General features: G+C 42.0%; 1 protein-coding gene across 3 annotated transcripts; it reads left to right on the top strand.

Annotated features, from left to right (window-relative positions):
- Positions 1-8,593: 8,593 nt before the first annotated feature.
- On the top strand, positions 8,594-18,930 carry LOC103388309 (B-cell receptor CD22). Of its 3 annotated transcripts, none has more exons than XM_017037586.2 (19): positions 8,595-8,768; positions 8,871-8,936; positions 10,003-10,101; positions 10,709-10,820; positions 10,912-11,057; positions 11,140-11,260; positions 11,713-11,849; positions 11,943-12,065; positions 12,302-12,448; positions 13,216-13,321; positions 13,448-13,611; positions 13,963-14,112; positions 14,283-14,414; positions 15,956-16,037; positions 16,636-16,684; positions 16,784-16,870; positions 17,005-17,138; positions 17,800-17,915; positions 18,001-18,929. In XM_017037586.2, the coding sequence occupies exons 1-18, from the start codon at positions 8,747-8,749 to the stop codon at positions 17,900-17,902; spliced, it is 1,980 nt and encodes a 659-aa protein (XP_016893075.1). In that variant the 5' UTR covers positions 8,595-8,746; the 3' UTR covers positions 17,903-17,915; positions 18,001-18,929. The 3 variants fall into 3 exon arrangements, with proteins under 3 accessions (XP_016893077.1, XP_016893075.1, XP_016893076.1); XM_017037587.2 differs by having other exon boundaries at positions 18,004-18,065; XM_017037588.2 differs by lacking the exon at positions 17,800-17,915 and having other exon boundaries at positions 8,594-8,768; positions 18,001-18,930.
- The last annotated feature ends 153 nt before the right edge of the window (positions 18,931-19,083 follow it).

The raw sequence follows: 19,083 nt of genomic DNA, 5'->3' as shown, positions 1-19,083 counted from the left end.
TTACTACCTCGTCAGAAACAGGGTGTGGTTTTGGGAACGGCCTTTAGATTTAAAAAACCCACGGCTCATGGAGTGGATTTAAAGAGTTTACACGCGCTCTTCTGTAAGAAAATCTTAGCAAAAAATATCTAATCTGTTTATGTATATATATATAAATGTATATATACTGAACATATATATATATATTATTTTGTTTTATTTTTTAACAAAGTATTTGTGCAAGTGAATACCTTATACTTGAAATCCTTATTTGCAAACAGCTTATAACCACTATGTGGCGCTAAAATCCATTCATAGTCCCAGTCGGGGCTCCCTCTAGGTGGCGTCCTAGTACGACTCTCTACACTATTCGATAAGCCCTGAATGACCGGCTCTAAGGTTTCATCCAGGTTGAGTCAGGTTTAGTTGTTTTTGAAGCATAAGACGTCATTTGGAGTCAGTCAAAACTAAGAAAATGATTTTTTTTCTTTTTTTTTTTTTCAATCGTACAGTCGTACTGTAAGTTACAGGCGAGAGGTGAAAAGAACAAACGTTCTAAAATTTAAAATCTCCTCGTCGTTTTCACATTGACAGTTTGATGTAAGTTTTTTTTATTACACCCACTGAAAGTTAACACCAAAGTCTGTCGTGTGAATGATCTGAAAGCGGCGTGCGCTGCCACGTACTGTGTGTTTGTCTGCACATGGTTGTACTGTAAAACTGTAAATGTACTGTAAAAGTGCCTCATCCAGATGTGTCGTTTTTTATTGTAACACAAGCCACAGCAGGAGCCGGGGAAACACCTAGTGACGGCCGTGGAGTCGGTAGCTTAGTAAAAAGTCATTAGAAGAAGTGAAACACCTGGAGGAGACGGTGAAACGCAGCACACTCTCACCCGTGGCTGCTGCTCTGTCTCCCGCTCCTCCTTTCTCCCCCTGTACTTTGGAGTTAATAAGACAACAGGAGCAGGAAAACTCACTGCAGACTAATGACCTTCAGGATTATTATTCCAAACAAAACGTCTTGTTCCTTTGTTTAACTCTTGAACCAGTTGAGAAAATAAAAGACAGGTGCAAGGGCTCAAACAACAAGTTTTTGGGTTTTTTTTTTTTCCTGTTTGGTACAAGTCCTAGTGTAGACAAACATTAGTTTCAGACAGAGCCCCCAATTAGTCTACACCACAAGAATCTCCATTTTTAAAGAGAAAACCGCTGTTCTTTGCTCATTCACATGTCATCAAACATCTTTTTTTTCCGTTTTTTTTCCTCTTGATTGTAGGAATTATATTGGATGACATCATGCTGCAGCTGACTGGGAGCAAACAATCTTATTTTAGAGCCGCGGGTCGCGTCCAAGGAGATGATATAACGCAGTCCAGATGAGTCTCTCCAAGGATTGTCTCATTATCACACATGCCGCAGCTGCGAGACCACTGTGTGTATGACTGCATTCTGTGTGTGTGTGTGTGTGTGTGCGGCACGTGAGTCCGTGTGCTCATGTAAGTCTGTGACCATTTAAACTCTAGGTGCAGTCAATTACCAGAAAATGACTTGTGTGGACCGTTTTCACTGGAGAAAAAAAAAACTAATTACAGGGTTGGGGTTTAGGTTAGGATTGGGGTTGGGATCCCAGGAAAGTCCTGGACTGGGTTTGTTCCATGTGGACAGGGTGAAACTAGGGGTGTAACTGGAGGCCTGCCCCCACGCCAAACCACTACCGTCCTGGGGGTGGCACCAGGAGACCTGTTGCCTCATGGATGTGGTATGGGGTGAAATCAAGGTGTAGATTGTCATCTTTTTTTTCCGGACTGCATTCTGACCCGTGATCTTGTGGGTGGGAGATGAACACGGCTTATCTGCCCCACAGTCTGAGTCCTGTGAAAATGGTGATTGAGCCATAGAAAATTGTGTATGTATGTGAGGCAGCACATACACCCCTCCTCCTCCCCCCCGATGTAGTTGTTGCAATTGTTAAATTCTTGAGATCGAGAAAGAATCTGTGAAAGAATCGAAATTGCAGTTTTTGGATCTAGATTAGATCAGCTCAGATTATAATACTGTAGTTCATTGTTTCCCAACGACTGGGTTGCGACCCTCGGGTGGGTCGCAAGAGTTTTGCATCGTGTTTCCCAGGAGTTTACGAATAATTGATAATTGATGGATTTCAAACCTGATCTCTAAATACAACTTTCTTTCCAATAAGAAAATTGAAAGTCTTTGGTAACTAGACAGGTTTTGTAGCTATCCCCAACAGTGGCCAACAGTGGTACTGCACCTTGAACCAGAGTTTCCGTTGCTTCCAATGTTTTTGTTTTTTTGTGCAGTCTGTGTTTCAGAGAAGATGAAAAAGAAGGGAGGGATACACTAAAGATAGCCGTACACATGATGAAGTAGCCATTACTGGCAGAAACTTCAAATATTAAACACAGTTGAACTGTGATCCACAGACACTGTGACAAATGTGCTTTTAAGACTAGGATTTGTAGAAACAACTTAAGGATCAGATTTTTTTTTAGTGTTCTCCATGGTAGAAATATTCATATTTATGTTGAATTAGTTCTGGGCAACAGTTGGCCAACCCAAACACAGGAAATTATAGATACATTAATAACCTGCCTGGAGTATATATATATATATATATATATATGACATATAACCTGCACCTCCTGTACAGTGTGTACAGTGTAAAAGTTAAAAATGAAGAGGAGTATATAGAAGAGGAGGTGGAGGAGGTGGAGGAGGTGGAGGTAACAAGAGCAGAGTTTCCGACAGTAGCCCAGACCTGACAGGTTCCTTCATATCCGACTTCATTCAGTCCCATTGAGGGACTGTGCACATGTTAAAGCCATCACAGACACACAAGAGCCGCACACATGCACACTCCCACTCTCTGACTCACACACACACACGCAGAAGACACACGTGTTCTCTCTCAGGCTCCACCAGGAAATGGCTTTTGCTCCTATTTGAACACATGAGAAACACAGACAGACAGACAGACAGACAGACAGGCAGACAGACAGACAGACAGACAGAGAGTCGTTTGGGTTCTTGGCAGAAGGTTTGTCAGGCAGCAGACGGAGGCTGAGGCTGAGGCTGAAATTTCTCAGCTGGGAAAAAAAAAAAAGGTGGAGTAAACAAGGCCAGATCTGCCCTCGCGTCGTCAGACTGTGACCTTCTGATGACAGATGTTGATGGACTGCACAGAAGCAGCTCAGTGACAAACAGGTTACTGTTTCGGGGGCTTCTCTGATGCCGCGAGACAGGATTCTGTGTTAGCGGAGAGTTCATTTGATTGTCGTTGAAAGCTGATGAAGAGCATTGATTCAGGCCTTTATCAGAGTGACACAGAAAATAACTCTCTCTCTCTCTCTCTCTATAAATATATATACAATTAACTTTATAAACCCACACATATATATATATATATATACTTTATAAACCCAAATTTTTTTTTCTTGCCATCCACCTGAGGGTCGCGATCCAGTCTTTGGGAAACAGTGCTCTTGAACGATCCAGTCTTTGGGAAACAGTGCTCTCCAAGAGCAACAGATCATTTAAGTAGTATTTAAGTAGTAGTAGTAGTTATTGTGTAAATACCTTTTATGGTTCCTGCTTTAAAGCTAGAAATAAAAACACAGTGATGTAATGTTGTTTTACTCTGTACACGGAGGACCAAACCAGACCTGGCACTCCTCCTCGGAGAAGACATCAGACATTATTTAAAGTATCTAAAAAAATAAAGTAAAGAAGGTGAAGTACGTACAACGTAGCATTACACAAATACCCCCCAGGGGGTATCAGGAAGAGTGCAGGGTGTCACTGGGCTGGAGTCTAATGATAGCTAATTAGGCTTTCAGAAGGAGGCGATGAGTTTTACGCATGACTGCAAACACAACCAGTGCCAAACCATAACTGCCCGGCAACCGGTGTTTTTAAAACCACCATGGTGAGTGGAAGATAAACTTGTAACCGAGAGGAGAGGACACGTCCACCGACAACAAGTGTGACAACGTCTCTGTGTTCAGACCTGATCTGTGTTTCCACGCCTCTGTTTCTAAACAGACTAGGACCAGTGATAAGGAGTGGAACCAGGATGACACATGATAGAAATGAACTGACTTTCTATTCCATGAGAGAACCTGGTGTTTTCTTCAACCGTTGTCTACGGGAGCCAGAGGTTTTTTTTGGAGTCAGTCCCTGCTGGCCAGCCACCCAAATATATTCTGCTGGGTGGTTTCAAAGGTGAAACTCAAACAGGATGTCCATCTTTTTCATACGGTCTGTGACACTTTGGCGTACGCTGCTTCAAAGGGCACGTTGCCAGAAGTCTGGGGGAAAAGGCTTTTGACGATAAAATTGAAATATTTACAGGCAAAGACTCGCAGTGCGTGCAGGCAGGCTGGGAATATTCTGATATGGTTGAAGAAAATCTTGTCAGATTATATTTGTTCACACTTGACTCTAAGAAAAACTGACAGCTTCACTGAATATCAATTTACACTCATTCTTTTTTCATATTTATATCATATTTTTTTATTCAATTAAAAACCAAAAACAAATATTCTACCTCCCATACAGAAGGTTGTGGGTTCCATCCCACCCAATCCCCAGATCCCAAATGCGTAGTGTTGCATCAAAAGGGCAAAACAACTCTTCCAAGGTACACAGTGCACTACATCTGATGAAGAGACAAGCTGGAAGTGACTTAAAATTAAAAAAAAAAAAAAAAGATAGAGGAGTTTGAAAAAAGAAATCTCACTTTTCCAAACAGGATGTTCTTTATTTGCTGATGAAATAAAACACTGATCTCAGTCAGCTGGGTGAAAAACAGCCCTGAAAAACAGATGTAATTTTGTCTGCCACCACTAGACGGAGTGAGAGTCTGGAGAGGAGGGTGTTTGTCAACCGCCTGCCCATAATAACCACCAGACATGACTCATCCAGCGTGGAATACCACAGCAGCCACAGACAGGTCTCTGGCAGACAGGGGAGAGAAATCCGAGCTGCAGCTGAGTTTGTGAATGGGAGAAGAATGAGCAAAGCCGCTCTAGATTTAATAGATCTGCAGTAAGTTTTGAAGATTTAGGAGTTTTGAAAATTCATTAAGTGTTTGGTTTGGCCTATATAAGGAAGTCAAGTGTGTGAGTGGCTCAACGCGGTGTGTTTTCCTTGATAAGATTGAACAGTTTGTCTTGGTAGGAACTCCCTCCTCTCCGTGCTTCTTCCCGTCGTGTCTTTTGTTCAACTCCCCGTTGGTTCCAGTGATTCTTTGGCAGAATTCCTGCTCTCATCAAGTCATCATGTCCAGTTCCTAAAACACAGCGCAGGGACAACATATCACCTTGTCAGATATGATTGCGGCTCTGATCATCGTCATTCCTGCCCAGACTTCCCCCCGCGGAGAGCACCACTCAGTTTGAAGACAAACACATGTTGGACAGTCAAATGGTTATTTGCTTATGTGGAGTCCGTCCAAGGCTGGAGGGCCCGCCGAGCCAAGAGTCTAATCTGTGGGCATAAGGAATAACACAGAAATAACATATTGTACAAGTTAAAGTATGGCAGGGGAGCGAACTGTGAGCGGTCACATTACATGAAAACAGCAGGCAGGAAGTGTTTTGCAACAGCGGAAAATCTTCAGGTCCAGTCTGACCACCAGACGGTCACACTTCATCTGGCCTGAAGGCTGCGGTCAGTGGAAGGATACCCTAACCCGCTGTAAGGTTGGATGCGCTGTCATGCATTTGTCTCTGGCTTCCCATCACACTTTTCCTCCATTTCTCTGGGAAATCCAACACTTTTCTACCTTTTTCTCTGTGCGTTCCTTCCTTACCTCATCGTGACTTTGCCCCCTTATCCCTCCCTCCCCCTCGCTCTTTCCTACCTCACCCTTCAAACTTTCTAAATGTGCCCTCTCTCACCCTCTCTCTCCCTCTCTGTTTGTGGTCAGTCACAGTTAATCTAGCGCCGTCCATCTGTTTCTCTTCACTCGTTTAGTCCAGCCTGTTCCTGGTTAAGATTACATCAGGCTTTGACCTATTAGTGTGCCGTGATCCTTTTGAAGTCATTTGCGGTTGCAGGTTCGAGCTCAAAGCCCACCTCTTTTCTGACTCTACAGCGAGTATTTTCGATGAAGGAAGAAAAAAAAAAAAAAAAGCCCCAAAGGTTCCTAAAACTTTTCAGCCTGGGACCAAAATGACTTTTTTTTTCCTTGGGATACAGTGCCATTAAATCATACGAGGGTTCTTGTCATGTGGAGACCCACTGGAGGAGGGCCTGCGACCCATTTCAGGTCCCAGCCCATAATCCAACCTAGCAATCTGTGAACTGGAATATATTGTTCATTTAACCTCACATCCTGAGGATCGTGATTATATTTTTTAAGGTTACTTTCCCAACCAGGGAATTTCTGTTCCTTATTAAGGCTGTAGTTCAAAGTGGAGCTGGTTTCCCCTCTACACATAAGGCAGACCTTAACGGAACCAAATGAGAAATATAACCATTGTCATTATTCTCTTTAAAACCACTGATAATGCTGTTTATTTTCATGCCAAGTCCAGGCGCGTCGACCTGCTGATCCTAAAATCCAACGGGATATACATCGCATATACATCCATGTTTCCTGATTTGGGTTCTGATCCCTCTGACATCTTTGATCACTTGGCTACTAAGTAAAACGTCAGCGCTCATTTCCAGATGTAGATCAAGATATCATCTTCGAAAACCTTACTGTAAAACTGCACTTGGAGATTGAATGAAATGTTAAACTGTACATCATCATTATCCCCGGGTCAGAGCTCGGGTAAGTAGCCAATTGGCCGAGCTGTGACGCTAAACTGACATCTATTGGCCAAATTGTGGCAGCGTGGAATGTTAGAGTCATTTGGACTCATCAGGCTAAGTGGACGCAGTTGACTGAGAGGTCTCGAACCTCCCCACGTCTGCTTGTGGGTCGGATTCGGTGCCAGCAACTCTCAATTAGCGCGGTGGAAGATGGGACATCTGGTCCGTCCGTCTGACATATGTACTTGAATTCAAGCCAACGGGCCTGAAGTCGTTTAGAAAAATGAACTGTGCATTTCCATCTTTTCAACAGATAGACACGGTTGACTTAGAACATCCGTCACTCCTGATGGGCTCGTTTGCATCAGTGCTGAGACGAAGTCGGAGCAGAGAGACGACCAACTGATTTTCAACACTCTACGTCGGATCATTGATTATCCTTTATCGAAAACAATTTTTTAGTGTGGAAAAAAAAATGATGTAATGATGACAGGGCCGGCAATGTCCTCCTAAAAGTCCAAGTTCCCGTAGGTTTTGAAGAAAGAATATATTGAGTTAGAGCCTCTGCATCAGTGCTACATTCACATTTATTCACAAAGCCTGGGCTGAAAGAATAGGAAGATTAAAACCACACAAAAAAGAAAAAAAAATTGGAAAAAAATACTTTGCTATATTTAGCAGAATATATCCTGTCTTCTACAGACGCCCCCCGCTGGACACCCACTGGACTCATGTTTTGTTAAGCTTGTTTTAACAATATACTTTTCGGGCTACGTTACAAACCACTGATGTATCAGGTGAGTTACGGGCGGAAATTTGATGTAAATTTGATAAGTGGAGAATTCATGTGTTTTTGTTCATCTTACAGATAGAAACGAGAAGGTTGGGCCGAGCAGGTTCGACCAACAGTACTGAAAAAAAAAAGAAAATCCGATTTCAAGTCTAATAAAAACCACAAATGCAATAAAAAAATCCTTTGCCAGTAATTGAAAAAAACATTTTTCGTACCATAACAACATTTTGGTCAATAATGTAAATCTGTATTACAACATTGGACACGACTGTAATGCAATAACACACTGTACTTTTCTAACCCTAATACACGGCCATAATTAACGACCTTATCATTGACGTATCTTGATTGAGAGATAAGTTTATACAATTTAACTAGATTTTTTAGATTTGAAGGTACGAGGCTCTGGGACTTTTTGGCAGGAAGTACCGCGATGTCGGCCACTTCACTGGCCCTCGCGATGAAGGAAGAGAGTGACTGTGTATGTGTATGTAAAGCAGCTTCAGTGTGACATATGGTTATGCATAGGAAATACTACTAGTACTGTGTACGTATTGCTCTATTAATATTATATTGATGTTGTTGTAACATTTATTGTTACTGTTTGTCCTGCCAATAATGTATACGTGGGCCAACGAGGTACGGACCCAGTTACTGTATGAAATCACAAACGTGTTCATTCTGGTTCATGAATGTTATTAGATTTGGGATGAAAATCTGACCTCGCCTCAAAGAACCTTGAAAAACGCTGCAAAATTGGCGTCAGCCCGCGACACCTGTGACATAAAACAGTTGGTGTTCGCCGCGGTGATGCTGAAGGTGTTCAAAGATGTTAGTGATCGGGTTCAAACCAATCAAACCTCGGCTTCATGTGTTCATTTTCCCTTTCTCTGACCTTTGGCTCAGACAACCTCATGATACGTGGTCTTATTTTTAATCCACAGACAGAGAAGTGAAAACAGAACCAGCTGAGGATGAGACACCAGCTCCCTTACTTCCTCCTCCTCCTCCTCTTCCTCTTCCTCCTCCTCTTGCTCTTTTTCCTCCTCCTCCTCCTCCTCTTGCTCTTTCGTTGCTCCTCTGCTCCCCTCGCTCCTCCCGTTCTGATCACGATGAAACTCTCGTCACTTCAAAATCATCCTCTGTCCCACATGTCCCCCTAGTCTCTCTGTTGGACAGGGCATGGTAGATGAAGACATTTTTTTTCCAAGGTGAGTTCTTCTTCATGATTCATCAGTAGATTATGATGGAGGTCGATGATGTCACTGACCCCTGTGTCTCCCTGCGTCTTCCATCTGCCGCCGTGACTCCAGAGACTGTGTCAGCGGAGATGTTGGCAGGTGCTTTACTTGTGGGAATTATCTTTACAGCTCTACCAGGTATGGACAAATATTCAACTTCTATCTATCTTATTGTGGAGTTTTTCGGGGGGTGGTTATGATGGTGTATAACTTCTGTAGTTTTATAATGTTAGCTGGGAGCTGGCCTTGATCCTTAGTTGTTTGTGACAATAATTGTAATTTTTGTATAACAAAAGACAAGTTTAACATGAACGCACTTTACAGATTGATTCATGCATTCATTCTGTGATGGACGCAGAGTCAGGCGGAGCAGCCAGGTGTCCTTGCCTTAATGCTCCAGTTATTTATAAGTATTGATTGCCTTTTGTGCAAGGTAGTCAGGCAGAGAAGCTGTTGGCAGCAGCGGGCGACACCACTAATGCACATGGAGCCACATTCTGCCTGCTGGAAAGTGAGGTGACAGGTTTTGAACCCATGCAGTGGAAGTGTTGATGTCCCAGCAGTTTCCTGAAGTTTCTGCAGGCGTGTCATCAAACCTGGGGTTCTCTTGATTGACAGAAGCCAGGAGGAGAGAATCTTGTTAATTGCCTTACGTATTTAAAAATAATTCAGAAACAGCAGCTAATGTTCTCCAAATACTAAACTCCAGTATTAAACCAGTGACAGGGTAAAGACCATCTTGTTGTATGTAAAAGTCACAAACATTCAAGTCAATAGACATTATTTGTAAATTCCTGGGAAACATGATGCGAGACGACTCAAGAAAAAAAAAACTCCTGCGATCCATCTGAGGGTCGCGACCCAGTCTTTGGGAAACATTGCTATAGAGTAATGTACAAGGATTTTTTATATATATTATAGACCATTTTAATGTTCTCCAGACCTTCAAGATCAAGATATTTTCAGAACATTGACCATTCACTGATGGTTCAGGTTAACAGATGTGTTCATGTGATTCTAAGCTGATTTAAGACAATCGGGAATTTTACATTTTTTTCATATATCATTTAACATTTAATCTGTAAACAATAAAAACAGGTAAGAAGCAACACTGACAGTGTTTTGTGATCTCCAACTGTATGTATTTGTGCTGAAAATGAACAAAGTTTCAATTCTCCTCCTGGGTGTGTGTGTGTTTTTACAGGTATCCAAAGTAGGTGGAGTGTGTTGTTTCCTAGAAAGGAGATCTGTGTGTGGGCAGGAACCAGTGTCACTCTGCCCTGCCGCCTGGATTATCCCTCAGGTGTGAAACACTCATCAAACTATTGTTTATTTCTCACATTTAAACGCTTAAGTAGGATTTTAAAGAACTAGCAGCTAAGGTCGACTGAGGGTCGCGAAGAGGCAGTGTCTCTGTCATTGGTGTGGAACCCCAGGGTTCACCTCCTGGGCAAGATCAAATCCCAGTTAGGGCGGTTGGCGCCTTCTAGTGGACTCACCACCGGCAGGAAGGTTTGGGAGGGGCTGGTACAGTGGAGTGTGATTGGGTGGGCGGTCGTGGAGACTGCTGCCCCCTGTGGCCTGGTAACAGATAAGCGAATGAAAATGGATGGATGGATAGAAACTAAGGTTGGAGAGTCAGAGAGATTTAAGTTTGGACATGAGTTGAGGACAGACAGTGGATGTTGGACAAATAGTGGACAGGGATAAAGAAGAAGAAAAAAGAAGACACCCGTGTGAATGATGTACCGCGGTGATCGAGGGCGTGAAGATGAAGGGTGTGAATGCTCCTCTCTAGTGACCCCTGCAGGGAGCAACACATTATTCACCTATGAAACAATGTTCAAACATGTATCACAGAACTAAATCAACAGATTCTGCCGTTTACCTCTGGTTGGTTCTCTTTTTAGGCCACACCGTGAGGCGGGTCAGGGGGTTCCGTGTGTCTGCGGAGGGTCGTAGGGAGTTCACCCACCACACTGACACAGACCAGATCAGTCTGTCCTACCGCGGCCGCACACGGTAGGAAACTGTTGGGTTTTTTTTAGAAAAAAAAATATATACATTTTAAAGGTAACTTTGAGACAGCATCAGTTGGATAATTCATTTCCAGCTACATCGGCGGCAGCTACTCCAGCTGCTCAGTCCAGATCAGGGCTGTGAAGCTGAGTGACGCGGGTCAGTACCACTTCAGGTTTGAGACGGACCAACCACTGGGTCGATGGACCTCCCCCGACACCGTTACACTGGATGTGACAGGTGGATTTACTGGACCGGATTATGAGTCCGACCCGTGTGTGTGTGTTTTTATCACACGTCTGTGTGAGTGTGTGTGTTTCAGAGCTGCAGGTCCAGGTGCATCCAGCCAGACCGTCCAACATGTTTGGCTTTGGAGAGACGGTGTTTGTCGGCTGCCAGGCCAGAGGATGTGCAGCTGCAGGGAAGACGTTGGCCCTTTACAGGTGTGTGTGTGTGTGTGAGTGTGTGTGTGTGTGTGTGTCAGTGCAGCAAAACAAAAAATTGTGAAAAGGGCAAAACAGGAGGAGACAAGACGAGAAGAGAAGAGGAAAAGAGGTGATGAAGGAGGGCAATAGAGGAGAGAAGAGGAAGAGAAGAAGAGACACAACAGGAAGTGACAAAAGAGGGAGTAGGAGAGCAGATGAGAGGAGACGACTTTAGAAAGGAAACAAAGGGGAGAGATGAAGAGGAGGGGAAAGGAGAGGGAAATGGTAGAAGATGAGAGGAAGAAAGAAGAGACGTCAGTATGTTAGTAGACTCTAATAGAATTTTAGTTAATGTTATTTTTTCTTACAACCAGTGAAGTCTCCCTCTGGTGGTTAACTATGGCTTTCTCACTATTTCTTGACTTCTTTTTTCACACTATGATAAAATGTGACATTTCAACGTGCCACAGGAACGGACTCAACCTTGGCTCCTTTGAGAAGTGGATGATCATCACTCGCTTCGACCAGCAACAGTCCGGAGCGTACACCTGTCGACCGATCCCTCCTCAGAATGTACAGTCGCCCTCCCTCACCCTGACTCTGGGCCGTGAGTGGCTTCGGTCAAATGTTCTGCTTCCTGTTTCCTTCAGCTTCTCACGGCAAAGACTCCAAACTTCCTTCTTCTCTCCTCTCACTGCAGACGCTCCTCATTCCACCTCCATATCAGTTTTTCCTGGAGGAGAAGTGACTGAAGGAGGCTCTGTCACTCTGACCTGCAGCAGTGACGCAGCGCCACCTGCAGAGAGTTTTGCTTGGTTTAAAGGTACAAGACGGTACTGTCTGTAAAAAAAATATATACATATATTGATATAAAGGTACAAGACAGTACTGTCTGTAAAAAATATATTTCCAGTTTATATTTCCTCCTTTTTTGTTTGAATTACAATTCAAGCAGAGAATCTACATTTAAATTTTTTATTTACAGCATTTGCATGATTTGTTTGTCAGTGATGGTGTGCAGGTGTTTGGGTGTTTTTTCTTGTCTTTCCTTGTTTGTAGACATGGAAAGTGGCAGCATTCCAGACAGTTTCAGGCCTCAGCTCCTCCTGTCTCACCTCCGATACATAGACAGAGGAGAATACTTCTGTGTGGCACGGAATTCCCTGGGAACAGATCGCTCCAAACCACTGTTCCTCGATGTCACATGTAAGACATTCTCTCACCAAATATCTTCTTTTATTTACAAAATAATATAAAATATCAATATATCATAAAATATGCTTTATCTGTCACTAATATTATGATAAATTATGATATATATTATGATATTTTAATATATAATGATATTTAAATTCAGGTTTTTCTAGTTTGATCAGTTTACCCAGGATTTTGCAGCAAACTTTTGCAACTGCTGTGGTCAAAAATGTATAGATTTTCAGGGTGTTTCTCAAGATGTTTCCAAAAAACGTTCCAATATTTTTATCAAGTAAAAGCAGAAGGTTTTTATTCAGTATATAATAATTTACCTCTATATAACGTTTTTGCTATTTTCTGCGTAGACCATATAAAATGGTCCTGTGGTGAATTCTGTCAGACTTGAACTCCAACATTCTCACATATGGTTTGATTTGTGTCATATGTGACCATTTCCATGTCAGTGAAGAGGGCCAGAAGTTTGTGTGGAGGAAAAAAAAAATCACATCCACATGCATGTTTGTAGATATCACACAAATGCATTCTGATACGGAGATGTGAGCTCACCTGTCTGTGGTTTGCAGAAAATATCAAATTCCACACAGTTCAAAAAGTGAGGAATCAGTTCCCATTACTTTATAAAAACCGATGCCAGTTCCACCTGCTAAAATGAAACAGAAACCTTCTCCAAACGTTGTCTTTACATTTTCACTGCTGGTTAATTTGATAAAGAAAAGTCCCAGAGTGTGAACAGAGATGACGTGTGCTTCTATAACCAGACTCTCCAAAGAACACACGTGTGCTCATCGGTCCTCGAGGCGACATCAGAGAAGGTTCATACGTCAACCTGAACTGCAGCAGCCACGCAAACCCTCCTGCCAACAGGTACAAGTAAACATAATATCCACACATACTGTATAAATCTGTATCTACTGTATCAGATACTCTAACTATCACCATATGATTTTTTTTTTTCATGAAGACAAATGATTTTTATTATTTTTCCTGCAGGTTTGCTTGGTATCAAATCGTAGGAGAGCAGGTTTTGGCGAAAGGAACGGTGCAGAACATGACGTTCACATCAGTGCGTTCTCACCACGCTGGTCAGTACTACTGCACGGCATCGAACCCACTAGGATACCAGAGCTCGACTATAGCAACGCTCACCGTGCTGTGTAAGTAGTAGTTGTACTTAATCCATATACAGAGGAACCTCCAGATACGAGAATAATGCGTTCCAGGCCCGAGCTCGTATCTCGAATCATGGCGAACACGTGGAGTGAACGAGCCAGGTGGTGTGGGCTCCTCCGAATGCTCGGCCACATAGTGTCGGTGTCTGTTAGCGTGTTCGTATCTCAAAGCAAAAATTTGCTCGAAGTCTTGCTCATATCTCGGAATACTCGTAATCTCGAGGTTCCTGAGATGTAAGAAACTGTACTGTAATAATGAAGTGTATTCAAATGAGTATCAGTCAGTAGTACTCATTAGTACATTACTATTACTGCTATTTTTCCGTCCTCCTCCAGACCCTCCTAAGAACACCTCGGTCTTGGCCCGTCCCTCCAGCGTGGTGGACGCGGGCCGACCTCTGACTCTGACCTGCAGCAGTCAGGCTAACCCAGCTGTGGACAACTTCACGTGGCACCGCCTCACTCTGGACGGGGGCTCTGTACAATGTTAGCATCCCGAAAATGTGATTCAACTCAAAGTTGTTAACGTCACCAGACCATTTATATCCGGGTCGTAAACCCGCGGTTTCTGTTCATCTGTCGTCTACATCAGTCGCACTGACGGGATTTCTTTTTGTTGTTGTTGTTGTTGTTGTTGTTGTGTCTCCGTCATGCAGCCTGGGGCAGCAAGTCTGGTCCCAGTTTCACCTTCTCAGAGGTGGGGCCTGGAGAGAGCGGCCAGTATTACTGTGAGGCCAGGAACAGGATCGGTGCCCACCGGTCGCCGGTTCTTACTGTGCGAGTCAGAGGTAGTACATGTCTCCTTTGACCATGTTTTATATCTTCCATATTTCCTGACAGACGTCTTTTGTGATTTATTACAATAAATGTGACAAAAGCCTTTATTTATCAGTGGCGACCCACGATTGTGGAGTTTGGAGAAAAGTAGATTTTCGTCGATCGACTGATGTGAACTGGACTGAAACAAACTGTATCTATAGTTCACAGTTACAGTGGGAGAGAAAAAAGTGAATCCCATTTATAAGACCGTTTATATACAGTATATATATATTTCTTTTTTGTTAAAATGACTTTTCTACATCAGTGCCACTATGTCATCTGTTTCCCCTCTAAATTAGATTGTCATTCCCACAGCTGACATCATAGTCCAATGAAATAGATCTAACTCCAGTGACATATAGACTATAAAAAAGAAAAATTTTAATATCATCAACTGAGTGAGAAGTGACCTCATTTGCTTTATACTTTATATCATGGGTCGCAATCTGTGGCTCCTGGGACACACGCGGCTCCTCAGCCTCTGTGTAATGTCTGTCTGTGCTTGAATTAAATCATGACTGATTCATTCGACCACTAAAATAACGAGATGAGCTGGAAATATTTGGTTCAACCGATTTCACGCACCAGACTACATTGTCAACTTGATTGCTAACAGCAAAACCACATAAAGGCGCCGGCGCTTTCCTCAAGATCAGGTGTGCAACTTATCAGTCCTTGTTGATTCTGATTCACATTCATCACGCCACGGTTTATCTCTGCTGATGACCATTCGCTGACGCTGATGCGTAGACTGTTGCGGCCGCTCTGTGGTTTTTTTCTTTGTCTCTTCTCTACAGTGAGTCATGATTTGCCCGGCTGTCGTTTTCAGTAAAGCAGTGGAAGAAATGATGTGTCTCTGATAAACTTACTGAAACATCGCTGCTCTGCTTCTACTGTACCGTGTCTCTGCTGTGTGTCTTCGTGTGTGTAGGGGGGGGGGGTGGGGGGGGGGGGGGGGGGGTCGGGGTGGTCAAACAGGCGCTTGAGTATTTATGTGAGAATATGGCAGTGATGGGTGTTTGGAAAGGTCCCTGCGTGTCTGTGAAGTGGTGAGTGATAGAACCTCCCGGTCCTGTCACTTTCACAGCATGAGGTCCGAGCTCTGGTCTTCATTGTGTATGGTCCCATGATTCCTGGCTGTTTTTCTATGAGTCATGGTGAGTCATGTTAAGTCCTCTCACTATGACTGCAGAGGAGGAGGAAGAGGAGGAGGAGGAGGAGGAGGAGGCGATGAGGTGTTGTGGAAAACTATTTGAGTCTAGACAGCTGAAGAAGTGTAGTTGGGTTTGGAAATCGCAGCTGGAAACCCAAGAGCGACGTCTAGACAGCTGCAGGATGATGCACGGCTCTTCACCCACCGTTCACTTTCTTTCATTTTTATTCCACTTTCTATTTAAATGTTTGTTTTTTCACTCGCTCTCCTTCTCGTTTTAACTCATCTCCAGATGAGGCCCCTTGTCATTTCATCTTCAAATCCCTGTGATGACCTTTATTATCTGTCCATCTGCAGGACGCCTTAAGGCCATTGCCCTGGCGTCAGCAGTGGGGGTATCTGCTGGTCTCATCACTCTGACGGTGGCCATCATGATAAGGTGACAGGAAGTGACAACGCTGCTGCACTGTCTCTTCTCTAAATGCTGTTAAACTCTACTGTACAGCTGACTCCTGAACACTTCATGACAGTAAATTAATCACAAGTTCACAACATGTTTAGACATTATTTATACTATATATAGTATAAATAATGTCTAAATGTGTCTATATATATATAGTATAGGATAGATTACATTATATATATATAAAGATATATATGACTATATATGTACTGTATATATAGTATAGGATAGATTACATTATATATATATAAAGATATATATGACTATCTATATATGTACTGTATATATAGTATAGGATAGATTACATTATATATATATAAAGATATATATGACTATCTATATATGTACTGTATATATAGTATAGGATAGGATATACTATATATATATATATGTTTATATATATACATATATACTATATCCTTTTCTATACTGTATATACTATAAATAATGTCTAAATGTGTCTATATATATATAGTATAGTGTATATTATTAGTATAAATACTATTTTATGTCAACTGTTTTTTGAAAGGTTTTGTGAGAATTATGTCCTTGTCGTTCTGATGTGTCTTCACAGTAAGAACATGCACAGAGTAGACACGGAGTCGACAGAAGGAGCAAACAAGGTGCAGTGTTTACTGTGTGAGGATTTGAAATGATTCACTTTTCCAATTCAAATGTTTCTGTTTTGTTTTTTTTTTCTCCTGACTTGTTTGTGACTCCAGCGTCCGTCAATCACAGCCGACACCATGTTCTATGAGTCAACGCAGCAGACGTTCCCTGGGAGAACGGCTAAAATGTCTGACATTATGGTGAGAAAGTCACAAGGAGAAGCTCTAATTTACAAAAAAAAATAGATAAGAAAATAATTAGGTTTGTTCCCATAAAAAAAAAAAGGAAAATAATTAGATTTGTTCCCATTTTTTTAACATCTGTGTTCCTGCAGGAGGAGCCGGAGGACTTGAGTGACAGCTCACATCCGTCTATTGTTCCTCTGAACGACGCTCCACCAATCCCAGAATTTAAAACTCCTAAACCTGGCCTGGACTACATCACTGTCCACTACTCCAGGCTGTCCAGGTAGCTGCTATTTCTCCTTTCCAAATCTAGATAAGACGTTACCATGTCAATTAGTAACAAAACTATGATTTTGTGATTTAAAAATGTCGAAAAATACACAGATATATTTTATAATATTATCGTCAATATAGTACGAAAGCCCTGGTGACGTGGGCTAAACTGACCTTTGTTCTATGAACGTATTCATCTTTTTTATTTCTACTTTAGCTTGTTCTATGAACGTATTCATCTTTTTTTTTCTACTGACTTTAAGTTGAAACACTTGTCTCTCAGTTCAGTCTCAGTTTCAGACCTGAAGGACTTTTATAGCACTTGTCTCCGTCTCTGTCTCTGTTCGTCCATGCTGGCTTTCATCGATCTTTTCTCTCATTTTCATTTGTCTTTTTTTTTTTTTTAAGTTTTTCATCAGGGAACCACTGTTTTTACTTTATTTCTTACCTCCTCCTGGCCTATCTGCCCCACCGTCATGGTCTCCTGTCATCACTCTTTCTTTGGATCATTTCATTCCTCCTCTCCTCACACCTTCTGTGTTTGTGACAGTCCAGTAAATCTTCCTTTCCACTTTTGTCTCACCAAATAATATCTCTGTACGTGCAGTAATGTGACTCAGATGTCTTATGTCCACTCATATGGTTTGTGTTTGCTGATAAATGTCATTCAGCGCCGATCAGGTGCAGATCCAAAACCTGCCACTAGATGGCGAGAAAAGGCCAAGGGACCACACAAAAACTGTTTACTCTCTACTGCCGCAGCCCTGCACCTGAACACGGGGAGCTGGTACAGAACTCAGAACTTTTTCTTGTGGTGCCTTTTTGTTTTTGCCTGTGTCGTCTCTAAACAAACGTCTCACTCTCTCCTTCAGCAGAATCAAACAGCAGCTCGTGTCACTGTGGTTCCACGAGCCACACTCTGACTAAAGACAATAAACAAACTGAGAAGATGCCTCACACAGGTCTGAACCACACATGTAGTCCTGGGATTCTTCAAGGTTCTTCTGTCCTTAAAGCCAACCTGTGGTTCTGCACCCCTGCTGCTGCACGCATGCTGCATGAAGACACATCACCTCCTGTGCATCTCATTGCAGCAAAATATAGTAAATGAAAAAACAGTATCATCATCATTTACTTATGGCAAATGCGCTTTTTAACTTGACACTTGACACTAACATTGTGAAATAATATTTTCCCTGGTTGCTAATTTACACTTACTCATTTGGCTTTCTTATAATATCACCTTACCTTAAGGTTGTTGTTTTGTTTTGTTTTTAATTCAAATTCCCTAGGCCAGATTCACTAAAGATTATTGAGACCATCATTTAAATCATTATATATATATATATATATATATATAGGTGGTATAATTGGTGGTATAATGAATGTTTCTGTAGTAGTACAAAATGGGAATGTAAAAATCTAAGAATAGTTGCTTTCAATAATTAATATATATACAGTATGTTTCTATGTTTGCGCTGTCAGCGTTACAGATGGGTTCAGGGTTGGAGTGGGGGCTCAAGAATCAGCTCTGAGAACCTTCTTGTTTGCAGTTGTAATGGTGGAGTATGTAATAAAAACCTGTAATATGTTGATAAAGAATCACAAACAACCAACATTAATAAACATTTGTGTTCAAATGAAACGTTTCCATCAAACAATGTGCAGAGAACTTTCTTTTCTCTTTGTCTTTTGCTGCAAACAGTGAATGTATTCACATTGATGATAACTTAGTTACTGTCCTTGGCGTTTTGGAATATTTTGCACAAATAATGGTCCAAATGTTACGCCATTCCCCCCTACTACAGAATAAATGTAAATGTCACTTATACTTATTGATAAAAATCATATATTTCAAATGAATCTGTTCAGTACTGCCTAGTGAGAGAGAGGAGAATTACACCAATGTTTTACAATTGTAATATTTTGGGTAGATGCAATTAAACAAGTGTGCC

This window comes from Cynoglossus semilaevis, chromosome 13 (assembly GCF_000523025.1).
Source record: "Cynoglossus semilaevis isolate Cse_v1.0 chromosome 13, Cse_v1.0, whole genome shotgun sequence".
Lineage (NCBI taxonomy): Eukaryota > Metazoa > Chordata > Actinopteri > Pleuronectiformes > Cynoglossidae > Cynoglossus > Cynoglossus semilaevis.
This window is presented reverse-complemented; position numbering and strand designations above follow the sequence as displayed.

Excerpts from the sequence above, each read along its gene's own strand:
- LOC103388309 (XM_017037586.2), top strand. The coding sequence starts at position 8,747 with ATGAAGACATTTTTTTTCCAAG. Across the intron at positions 12,449-13,215 it reads ACTGTTCCTCGATGTCACAT|ACTCTCCAAAGAACACACGT; the intron begins GTAAGACATTCT and ends TTCTATAACCAG. Across the intron at positions 13,322-13,447 it reads GCAAACCCTCCTGCCAACAG|GTTTGCTTGGTATCAAATCG; the intron begins GTACAAGTAAAC and ends TTTTTCCTGCAG.